At 44.1% G+C, this 11,929-nt stretch overlaps 1 protein-coding gene across 4 annotated transcripts in view; it reads right to left on the bottom strand.

Annotated features, from left to right (window-relative positions):
* Positions 1-1,560: 1,560 nt before the first annotated feature.
* Positions 1,561-11,929, bottom strand: part of EHF (ETS homologous factor) — a 30,459-nt gene continuing 20,090 nt past the window's right edge. For 2 of the 4 annotated variants that reach the window (XM_036764617.1, XM_036764618.1), the window contains 3 exons: positions 6,237-6,299; positions 2,342-2,537; positions 1,561-1,660 (listed from right to left, as the gene is read on the bottom strand). In XM_036764617.1, the coding sequence (XP_036620512.1) occupies positions 1,561-1,660; positions 2,342-2,537; positions 6,237-6,299 (359 nt within the window). The remainder of the gene's footprint in view (positions 1,661-2,341; positions 2,538-6,236; positions 6,300-11,929) is intronic. The other 2 variants (XM_036764614.1, XM_036764615.1) reach the window with 1 other exon arrangement.

Here is an 11,929-nt window from a genome sequence, read left to right as displayed (position 1 = left end):
GATAATCTGGCTCCACTTTCATTTTCCCCTACCTGTGAGCCAATGCCTAGCTTTCCAGACACCTTGGAACCAGTTCCATGGCTGGAGGTGCATCTGGTAACATGTCACAATAAGGAGAAATCATAGGATCATAAAATGAAACCTGCAACAAATGTTAGAAGACAGCTAGTCTAAACCCCTCACTTTGTAGATGATGCAACTAAAGCCCAGACAGGGAAGTGATCAACCCAAGGTCTCTCTGACTCCAGCTCCAGCATCTTTTCCCACTATGCCATAATGCCCATTCTGGTAGTGTTATTTCCTGATTAAAATGTGCAATGCCAGCCAACTAGGCTAAAGCAAGGATACCTGAGCCTAGAAGAACTGAGCCAAGAGGGAAAGAACCGGGAGAAATTTTCATTTTCAAAAATTATTCTCATCACCTCACACACCCCAACACACACATATAGCTTCCCCCAAATAATTGTGACTCTCCTTTGAAAGCCCACCAGTAATTCTGACCATTCTTACTATGTGACTTTGCTTCTCTTATACAACTTTTTTCTCTTATCTGGGGTTCTGAAAGTTGATCCTTTTTCATTCTCCCTAAAAGACAATCTTTGGAGCCTTCCCTCTGTTTTTGTTGAGCTAAAGGACAGGAGACAGATGACCTCTTAGCTCTCATTACCAAGTCGGGATGCAAGTGAACCCATCAATTACTCCCACAACACAGTGTTCACTCCCACTCTACCTACTCCATATAAAAACTAGGATAAACACAACCAAGGATGGACTATAGGAAAAAGGTTAAGAGACAGAGAGTCTCACCAATCAGCCAAGAAAAAGATAGTCTCTGCAGTAGACTGATCTGGTTCAGAATCCCTGATTCAATGATTCTCTTAACCTTTCTTTCCCCATTAAACTCTATCAGATAGCATTGTGTGGGGCACATAGTAGAGCCAGCATCATCTCCAGCTTCCAATTACTGATCATCTAGAAACTAAGTCCAATCTCCCAGCATCCTTCAGGCTCATCACCGTTGATCCAGTAGGTTCCCAGCATGTCAGAGCTATGTCATTGGAGTACAGTCAAGCTGTTGTATCCATCTCTCCCAAGAAGGACACTTGGCGTCCTCATGCACAGAGAACATATCACCTTATACTAAGTTATTTTGCATTTAAAAAAAACAAAACATTTAATGCCCTCTGATTTCTTTTTCGTTTTTTTGTTTTTTCTCGTCCTCTAGGCAGGTAGCAAAAAAGTTGAGAACCACATTATTCTTGCAACAGAAATGAACTTCACAAGAGGCAAAAATTGATCATAACCACATTCAGCATCATATTTCACAGAAAACTGTGTACGTTTTTTCCCCATACAGGACATACTTCAAAGTAACAAAATAATTTTAACAACTGTAGTGTTCCTTCTTCCCGTTAGACGTAGATTGTTTCTTCCCTTATGGTACATAAATAGGAGAAAAGTAGTCTTTGAAATATTTACGTCCAGAGGTTCTTGGCTTGTTGCTGGGTGTGTGTGTGTGTGTGTGTGTGTGTGTGTGTGTGTGTGTGTGTTCCGACAGCCCTAATTTTCATTTTCTCTCCATCCCCGGGCATTCTTCCCAAATTTATATACCAGTCTCCGTCCATCCACACGTTCCAGGATTTCTCGTTTGTAATAGTATCTGTAAAGTGGAAAATATACAGGAGGCTAGTTAGGTCTGAGTTGGTGGAACACTTGTGCATGGAACACAGAGCTGTCAGTAGGGTGGAATAATTGGCACTTTGTCCCAAAACACCAAAATCAGAGGGAGCAGAAACCACTAAGCAAATAATAGAATTTAGTACTTTAGTTAAAGAAGAGTGATTCTCCCACCCCTCCCCCCAACCACTACATAGAAACCAGGGGATGGTTTCTCCAGGTCTGTCTGTCTGTCTCTCTGTCTGTCTGTCTGTCTGTCTCTCTGTCTCTCTCTCTCTCTCTCTCTTCCCCCCCTCCCCACCCCCCCCCCACCTCCCCAACACATATGTAAAAAAGGGAAGCTCTTGGCCCCTCCCTCAGCCGACGGTGTCCTTGAAGCCCCTTGCCCCAGGAGTCAACATTATAGGATCACCAGTTTAGGGCCGGAAGGAACCTCAGAGGTCATCTAGCCCAAACTCGTGTAACAGATGAAGAAACTGAGGAGCAGAGAGGGAAGGGGATTTTTCTGGAGATCCAGCCAGTCGGATTGCCCCAGCAGGGTGGGGAGGGTTTTGAATCTAGGCCATCTAGCTCCAGATTCAGCCCTCTGTCCCCTTCCCTGGCTAGCTATGCCTCCCCACAAGCAGGTCATTTCACGGCGTTCCGGGCCTCTGGAATCATTTACCTCATAGCTCGGCTGAGCTTCTCGTAGGTCATGCTGCTGTTGTTTTTTTTCTTCCCCCAGAGCTGAGCCACTGCCTCCGACTTCAAGAACCTGAAGATGCCCTCAGACCGGTCCTCCCACTTTATTAATCCCGGGTTCTTATCTGGGTTCAGCAGAATGTCTCGGATAAACTCCCACAAGTGAGTCCCTCGAGGGTCTAAACAAGAAAGCAGAGACAGTTCATTACCAGGGAGTGAGGGAAGGGTGCCTGGAGTTCTGATCACTTCCGTAGATTCCTTGAGGGCAGGGAGTATTACTTTGTTGTTACTGGTGTTTTATTTTTACAGCACACAGTAGGTGCTCAGTCATTGTTGTAGAATTAAATTAAATTGGATTATTGATCAGTGCCAGTCTAATACCTTCCTTTGGGTCTTCCCCTCTTTCATTTCTCTCCCCTTATTAGAATCTAAACTCCTTGAAGGCAGGCACTGTCTTTCTTTTTGCAGCCACTCCCCTCAACTTTTGGTCCCCAGCTCCATGTCTGTGATCTCATACATCTGTCAACATAGAAGACAATCTGTGGAGCACCTGCTCCATCTCAGATCTTGAAAACAAGTATTTCTTTCCTGCGGGTAGAAGTATCTTCAGGAAAGAGAGGGGGGAAGGGAACAGACAAACATAGAGAAAGAGAGACAGAGAAAGAGGAAAGGAAAGGAAGGAAGGAAGGAAGAGAGACAGAGAAAGAGGAAAGGAAAGGAAGGAAGGAAGGAAGGAAAGAAGAAGGAAGGAAGGAAGGAAGGAAGGAAGGAAGGAAGGAAGGAAGGAGGAAGGAAGGAAGGAAGGAAGGAAGGAAGGAAGGAAGGAAGGAAGGAAGGAAGGAAGGAAGGAAGGAGGAAGGAAGGAAGGAAGGAAGGAAGGAAGGAAGGAAGGAAGGAGGAAGAAAAGAAGGAAGGAAGGAAGGAAGGAAGGAAGGAAGGAAGGAAGGAAGGAAGGAAGGAAGGAAGGAAGGAAGGAAGGAAGGAAGGAAGGAAGGAAGGAAGGAAGGAAGGAAGGAAGGAAGGAAGGAAGGAAGGAAAGAAGGAAGGAAGGAAGAAGGAAGGAAGGAAAGAAGGAACGAAGGAAGGAAGGAAGGAAGGAAGGAAGGAAGAAGGAAGGAAGGAAGGAAGGAAGGAAGGAAGGAAGGAAGGAAGGAAGGAAGGAAGGAAGGAAGGAAGGAAGGAAGGAAGGAAGGAAGGAAGGAAGGAAGGAAGGAAGGAAGGAAGGAAGGAAGGAAGGAAGGAAGGAAGGAAGGAAGGAAGGAAGAATGAAGGAAGGAAGAAGGAAGGAAGGAAGGAAGGAAGGAAGGAAGGAAGGAAGGAAGGAAGGAAGGAAGGAAGGAAGGAAGGAAGGAAGGAAGGAAGGAAAGAAGGAAGGAAGGAAGGAAGGAAGGAAGGAAGGAAGGAAGGAAGGAAGGAAGGAAGGAAGGAAGGAAGACCTTTTATCTTCAAATCCCTCTTCATACCCTCCTCTTAGGGTTTCCAGGAAAGAATACCAAGAACAGATTGTTTGGGCATTTCTTTGCATCTCCAGTACTTATCACTTGCCTTAGCATGGTGCTCAATAAAGGTTTGCTGATTGAAAGTAAATCCTTAATAAATGATTGTTGACTGGCTAACTCTAGGTGCCCAGAGACTCTCACTTGCTAGACAACTTCCTTTAAATGCTAAATGGTTAAGTGTTTGGGAAAGAGCTAATATTGAGTAGCTAAGAGAAATAAATGACCAGGAAGAGAGGACCAGTTGGCCCCAAAATGTCACCCCACAAAAGGTGGGAACCTTTTACCTTCCCCATATGTGTTGCTTTTTTTTTTTTTTCAATTGAGAGTAGCCAGGGCAGCTAGGTGACACAGTGGACAGAGCACAGGCCCTGGAGTCAGGCCTGAGTTCAAAACTGACCTCAGACACTTACTAGCTGTGTGGCCCTGGGCAAGTCACTTAACCCTGATTGCCTTTAAAAAAAAATGAGGGTAGCCAAAGGAGGCAACCTTAGTCTACAAATAAGTCACTGGGCAAGTGACCAAAAGGGCATTTCATCCTGGCTCTTCAGCTCCATCTCAAGAGCAATATGTCATGTTTCTACAGCCCTTTAGGGGAGTACAGTGGGGAGCATGCTTTATATAAAGTCCAAGAATCTGGGTTCAAATTCTAGCTCTCCTTTTTTCTATTTATACTAAATCTACGATCCTAAGTCACATCACGCCTCTGGGTCTCAGTTTCCTCATTGGTAACATAAAGCTTTGGACCATGTGTCCTTTAAGGACCCCCAAGCCAGCTCTGAATCTATGATCCGGGATCCACTATCTCATTTACTACTCAGAACAAACTTGGGTCAATGGTAATGGGAATATCATTATCCTCACTTTACAGATGAGGAAACTGAGACTCAAGATGGTAAAGCAACACACCCAAGGTCACGCAGTCAGTAAGTGGCAGAGTCACTACTGGCTTTTGGTATTAAAGATTGAGTTTGTAAATATGACTGAACCAGTCATGCCCGACTGTTCGTGATCCCATTTGGGGTTTTCTTGGCAAAGATACTGGAGTGGTTTGCCATTTCCTTTTCCAGCTCATTTTACAGATGAGAAAACCGAGGCAAACAGGGTAGAGTGACTTGCCCAGGGTCACACCGCTAATAAGTGTCTGAGGCCAGATTTGAACTCAGGTCTTCCCAACTCCAGGCCCAACACTTTAACCACTGAGCCACATAGCTGCCCTGCCTTCTCTGTTTTGGTATATGAATAAAGGCTGGAGATGGGAGACCATGGAAGAGGGGAACTGGAGAAGTGATGGCAGAAACTGGTTTGATATGGTGTGAGATCAAGCCTTGGATTGAGATCAAAAGACACAAGTTCAAATCTCGTCTCTGTTACGTTCTATCTATGTGACTTGGGGAAAATCATCTAATAGCTGTGTCCAAGAATTTGAAGGACCATGCTGTGGATGGGAGATTCAACTTCTTTGGCAATCAGAACACTCCATAAGGTTGCCTTGGGAAGTAGAGGGCTCCTCCTTACTAGAGAAGTTCAAGCAGAGATTGGATGCCCACTTGCCAAGAGTGTTGAAGAGAGGATTCTTTTGACCATGAGACAGCCTTTGAGGTCTCCATCAGCCTCCAAAATTCTCTCAGGCTCCTCTTTTGTAAAATGAGATAATTAGCACCCCCATTCAGTACTACAGGTCACCATATAAACCTATGCCCAGCTTCTCTTGGGCAACGGAGTGCTTTCTTTGCTCTCCAATGATAATGTCTACCTCTCTATCCATTCTTCCCACCATCATTCCACCTGTTTTATTCACACAGTGAACATTTGATAGTGCCTACCATGTATAATTCTAGAAAGAGATTAAGAAAAAATTCAGCTAATCGAACAACAAACCTTTCTATAATATTTACTATGTGCTGGGCACCGTGTATACAAACATAAAAGTGAAATAGGCTTTACCCTCAAAGCGTTTATATTCTACTGATCTAAACTAATACACAGCCCTTTCAGTCGAGAAGGGGGCTAAGCCAAACACAGGTTAAGTGTGATATACAATATTCTGTGATTATGTGCTTTAGAGCAGCTGAGGAACAAAAGATCTCATGAAGCCAGAAATGGACGTTTACCAACCTCAGTGATCAGAGTAGGCTTCATGTACCGTCCAGGGTGTCTGAGTTGGGCATCAGAAGACAGAAGAAATAGAAATGAGGGTAAGCAAAGGCAAGGAGGTCTCAAAGGGAAATAGAAAGTGGTCCAGTTGGAGAAGGGTGTGTTGTACATAGCTCCATAGAGACAAAAGACTAGGAAGTTCGGGTGATGCCAGCCTCTAGAGGGTCTTAAATGCTAGTCAGAAGAGGCTGGCCTTGGCTCCGCAGTCACAAGGGGACCACTTACTGTGTTTTTTGGTGTGAGATTTGGCCGGATGCTCCTGCTCCTTTTTCAGATCAGGTGAATCTGCTCAGGATGAACAGAGAAGACACTTAGGTTACATACACTGCACGTTCTTTTTCATTTTAATAATCCAAAAATTCAAATGCCTGTTATAAAGAGAGACACCTTTCAAACTGGGACAGATCCTTTCTTCCTTTTTTTTTTTTTTGGCATGCAAAGTTATATTTTAATCAGCCTGACAAAGGAACCATTGATGGGATTTGAGTGACTACAGAAACATATAGATTAGTTTAACAAAGGAATGACTCACTGTGGGCCCTGTGCCTGTCACCATGGGGGGGAACCAACCTAGGCACAGCTGAAATCAAGTTAAAACTGTAAAATTGAGAGGCAAAATTGGAGGTGTCTTATGTGTTGTCTGTGGGACTTTATATTATGGGGATATTTAGGGAGACTGTACATAGAATGAGCATAATAACTACCTCAACACTGAACTCCACCCCCTCCCAACCCATTTGCGGAGAGCATTGCCTCAAATAAAAAGTAATCCCCAAGCCAGCCCTATCAAGAAAAGGGCTACAGAGGAATGACTGGTAAGACCTGGAGTATGAGCAGCTGCCACTCAAGAGCTGTGTGACCTTGGGCAAGTCTCTGGGTCCCAGCTGCCTCTTTCTAAAATGACAGGGTTGGACTAGATGCCTCTGAGGGCCCTTCTCCTCTAAATCTATGATCTTACAATGCTACAGACATTCCTTCTACAGCCCCTCAGGACAGTCCAATGATGGTCACCATTGCAAGATTTCATTGCCCTAGGAAACCAAGAATCCATCCCTGTTCCTATTAAGGGACTATCGGGCTTCAGACATAAAATGGACTTAAGTATTGTGGACCACTTCCCATAGACGGACCAGTTTACCTGACTGAGCTTCTCTCTACACAAGGCTTTGAGTGGCTCCCACAAGGGCCCTGCGTAAACTACCTGAGTCAGATGGGAAGGGGTGAAAATTTGTCAAGACATCATACTAATTGCTCATACTCATACACCTCTTTATACCATCTCATCTGGTCCTCACAACAACCATGAGAGGTCAATGCTATGACTTATCCTAATTTGTTTTTCAGTCTTATATAGTACTGATCCCATTTCACAGGTACAAAAACCAAGGCTCAGTAAGGTTCTTACTCACCCAGGGTCATGTAGCTACTAAGAATCTAAGGAAGAGTCTAAACTGTAGTATTCCTGGTCCCTATTCTAGCTCTGCCTTTTTGCTAAATCCAGTCCTCCACTAATGTGCTGCCCAGATGTCTCTTCAAAGCATTGACATGACCTTGGCTTCTTGGAGGCCGTGCCAACCTGAAGGAGCCCAAATTTAAGCGGGTTCTGACGCAGCAAGTCTGCCATTGCAGGACAAGCCAAGATAAGGTGAGAGGGTCAGCAACTCAAGAAGAACCATGGCTTGGGTCTAAGACAGTGACACAGGCCTCCTTGCTGCTCCCCACACTCTGGGCATTTTCATTGGCTGTTCTCCATGCCTGAAACACTCTCCCTGCTCATCTCGGCCTCATTCCAGTCCCAGCTAAAATTCCACCTTCTACCAGAAACCTTTCCCCACCCTCCTTAATGCTAATGTCTTCCCCTTCTGTTGTTTACTTCCAACTTTTCCTGTTCGTATCTTGTTTGCAGGGGGCTGTTTGCACATAGTTGTCTCCTCCATTAGACTGTAAGCTCCTTGAGGGGAGGGATTGTTTTTTGTTTCATTTGGGTTTTGCTCTTTTTTATGTGTATCTCCATTAGTTAATACAGTGCCTGGCACTTGGTAGGGACTTAACAAATGCTTGTAGGTTTGACTTGATGTGTCCAGCATATGATTTGGGTGACTGAAGGAATTCTAGCCAGATAGAAACCTGGCTCTTTTGACTTATAAGAAAAGTCATAAAATCAACAGATTTAGAGCTGGAAGGTATGTCAGAGACCATCTAGTGCAATCCTTTCATTTTAAGGTAGGTGGAATAAATATTTGGTCATTGAAAAAAAATTAATTTAAAAAGTAGATATTTTTGTAGATGGGCAATATGGGAATGTCTTCCTTGATGATCTATATTTCTTATAGGGCTTTTCATTTTCTTTTCCAAGGAGGGTGGGGGTAGATAGGGAGAGAAAATAAGTACCTGATAAATGAAAAAAGTTTAATGCAGCTAGGTGGTACAGTGGTTATAGAGCACTGGACCTGGAGTCAGGAAGATCTCAGTTCATATCTGAACCGAGGTACTTAATAGCTGTGTGACCCTGGGGCAAGTCCCTTAATCCTTATTTGCCTCAGTTCCTCGTCTGTAAAAAGGGCACACACTGGACAAGGACACGGCAAACTGCTCCAGTATTTTTGCCAAGAAAACTAGTGAAAAAAAGTCCATGGGGCCACATACAATCGGACGCAACTGAACAACAAAATGGGGATGATAACACCTACCTGCCACGGGTGAAGGATGAAATGAGGGTTTAAAACCTATGTCCTCTAACTGCAACCTCTCTCTCCCTCACCATGCCGTCTAATAAGGTCCACACAACTAACCCCCTCCCCTTCTTTCCCTTTCCCCACCAGGATCATCGGCTGGTTCCTCTTGAAGACGCAAAGGTTAATTAATTCCCAGGAAAATCAAAGAGCCCTCCATCACCCTCTCTGCCCGGCAGGAGGGAGCAGGGCGAGGGAGATTGCAACATCCCCCACAGCAGGATGTGACAATGTCGCAACTGCCTTGGCACTGCCCCATTGACACAGAGTGATACATCACAGTGACAGGTCAATGCTGCTCCCTAGACAAAGAGACGTGGTTACCCAGAGAGCGGTGTGGCAACAGGAGCTTTCTAATGGCGCCCAGAAGGGATGCACAGAAAGCCTATCAGAGACAGGGTTGGGCTCGGGGAAAATATTTCTCCCCTCAGTGGCCCACACATTCCACGGTTTCTGTGTAAAGGCTGCAAAGGTTTGGGGGTTAGCCAGTTAAGAAGAGATAAGTTCAAATACAGCCTCCACTGCTTACTAGCTAAATGACCCCAGGTGAGTCCCATTAAGCTCTTTAAAACTTAGTTCTCTTTACTAGCTGTGTGACCCTGGGCAAGTCACTTAACTCCAATCTTGTCACCACAGATAAATAAACAAATAAATAATATATAAATGAATAAAACTCAGTTCTCTCCTCAGTAAAATGAGGGAAATGGTACCTGCTTGTAGTTATGAGAATGCCTACATAAATTGCTTTCCAAACCATGAAGCACTATATAAATTTCAGTTATTATTAAAGTAATGGTATAGACCACAGGGACAAAGTTTTCTCTGTTTATGTCAGCTCTTCTTTCCTAAGGCTTAACTTTCACAGGACCCAGGTTCAAATCCCTACTCTGATGCTTACTACCCTTGAGACCATGAACCAGTGACTTGTGTCTCAGTGTCCTCAGCAGTATAAAGAGAGGATTGACAAAGAGATCAAAGAAAGAGGAAAAGGACCCCTATGTACAAAAATACAACAGCTCTTTTTGTGGTATCAAAGAACTAGAAATAAAGGGGAGGGGGTGATGCCCATCAGTTGGGGAATATCCGAATAAGTTATGGTATATAAATGGGATAGAATACTATTAAACTGTAAGAAATGATGGAAGAGACCATTTCAGAGAAAACTGAGATGTGTATGAATTGATACAGAGTTAGGTGAGTAGAACCAGAAGAGCAATTTCTATAATAACATTATAAAGGCAAAAGCTCTGATCAACACAATGACCAACCAGAATTCTAGTGTGTCGATGATGAAGCATGCTACCCATCTCCTGAGAGGTTAGGGACTCGGGGTACAAAGAGAAGACTTTTTTTTTTACATGCCCCCTGCATGAACATTCTGCTTGACCATGCCCGTTTGTTATAAGGGTTTTATTTTTCTTCCCCCTTCCGATAATTCTATCTTGGTGGGGTGGGAAAGAAAATGGATTTTTATTAGTTAAAAAATACAATAAATTTAAAAAAATTAAACCAAGGGAATTGAACTAAATGGCTTCCCAGGTTCTTTCCAGTTCTCGATGTATGATACCATAACCACTGCACCCCCAATTTTGTCCCATGGTCTTCCTAACACAGGGCCCCTTCTTCGGTAGAGGCCCAGCAACCCTGCCGAGGGTTTTACAATGCAAGTGTTAGAACATGACTTCAACCCCACTGCCTGGCTCACAGCAGAGATTAGGGATATTTGCATATGATTCAGCTGTGAGCAATTTCTTTACGGGATATACAAATTTCAGTGTTATAAGAGGCTGCAACGCCCTAGCTTTAGGCCCAACAAGCCAGTGGATAAACACATCAAGCCAGAGTTGGCATGACAGGGCCCCAGGACTATCAGGCCCATCAAGAATACTGGCAAGGCTTTTATGAAAATGGGCAGATGGCAGAGAAATCAAAACAAACCCAACTTCCCCCACCTCCACTTATCAGAGAGGGCATCAGTTTAAGCCAGGCCCCACCTTAGTTCTGCTGGTTAATTGTCCTCAAATATAGAAAGATCCTCAATCATGGGGCTTTTTATGAAGTCTTGAGATTCAGCGATAGAACCTACTGGCAATGGCGGATTGGCAGGAGGGCTCTGGTTCGATCTAGCTGTGGTCAGAGGCCACTCGCGTCTGAGCCCCCATCGGTCAATTGGGGAAGTGTTGTTGGATAAGTGAGGCAACTTGACATAATAGATGGAACATTGCCTTATTGTCAAGCAGACCCGAGTCAAAATCCTCCCTTACTTATTAGCCTTGTTCCCTTCAGTAAGTCACTTAACCTCTCCATGACTCTTTTTTTTTCCTCTGTAAAATGAAGGTGTTAACTTGGATAACCTCTGGGGTCCCTTCTGAAGGCTCTTTAAGTCCAAATTAAATAATATTTGTAAAGTGCTTAGCAGAGCGCCTGGCACACAGTAGGTGCTTAATAAATGCTTGTTCCTTTCCCCTTTCCTAAATCTATGATCCTAGAAAGTCCTAGACATAGTCATAGAATAACAGATCCAGGGCTAGAAGGACCCGGTCTCAGAGATCACCCACACTTATCCCCCCTTCCCCCTCACGAGTTTGCTTCTAATTTATCCTGCATATGGCTTGTTTGTACACAGTTATTTGTATATTGTCTTCAACGGTGAGCTCCTTGAGGGCAGGAACTGTCTTTTAGCTTTCTTTGTGTTCCCAGCTTAGTGCAGTGCTTGGCACGTTAATAGACACATAATAAATGTTTGTTGCCCTACTGACTGATCTTTAGTTGTACTGGACAGATCTCGCCTGGAACGGCTAACAAGCTTCTTCCCTCAGACACCTCCGCTAAGACCACTAGATAATAGTATTTATGTAGAGCTTTAAGATTGGCAAAGATAACATTTAAAAATAGCATCCCATCTGATCCTCTCAACCAACCTTGGGAGGAAGGTGCTACTATTACCTCCACTTTATAGATGAGGAAACTGAGGCAGACAGGTTAAGTGACTTGCCTGGGGGTCACATAATTAAGAAGTATCTGAACTCAGGTCTTTTGACACCAGGTCGAGAGCTCTATCCACTGTACCACACAGCTGTATGAAATTAGATGCCTTTTCCCTCACCAAAAAAAGCTTTTTCCCCCTCATTCTCTAAAGCAAACAGGGAGCCAAGATTTCCTATCTCTATTTTCTAGCTTGGAATA

The sequence above is a fragment of the Trichosurus vulpecula genome, chromosome 6, assembly GCF_011100635.1.
Source record: "Trichosurus vulpecula isolate mTriVul1 chromosome 6, mTriVul1.pri, whole genome shotgun sequence".
Classification (NCBI taxonomy): domain Eukaryota; kingdom Metazoa; phylum Chordata; class Mammalia; order Diprotodontia; family Phalangeridae; genus Trichosurus; species Trichosurus vulpecula.
This window is presented reverse-complemented; position numbering and strand designations above follow the sequence as displayed.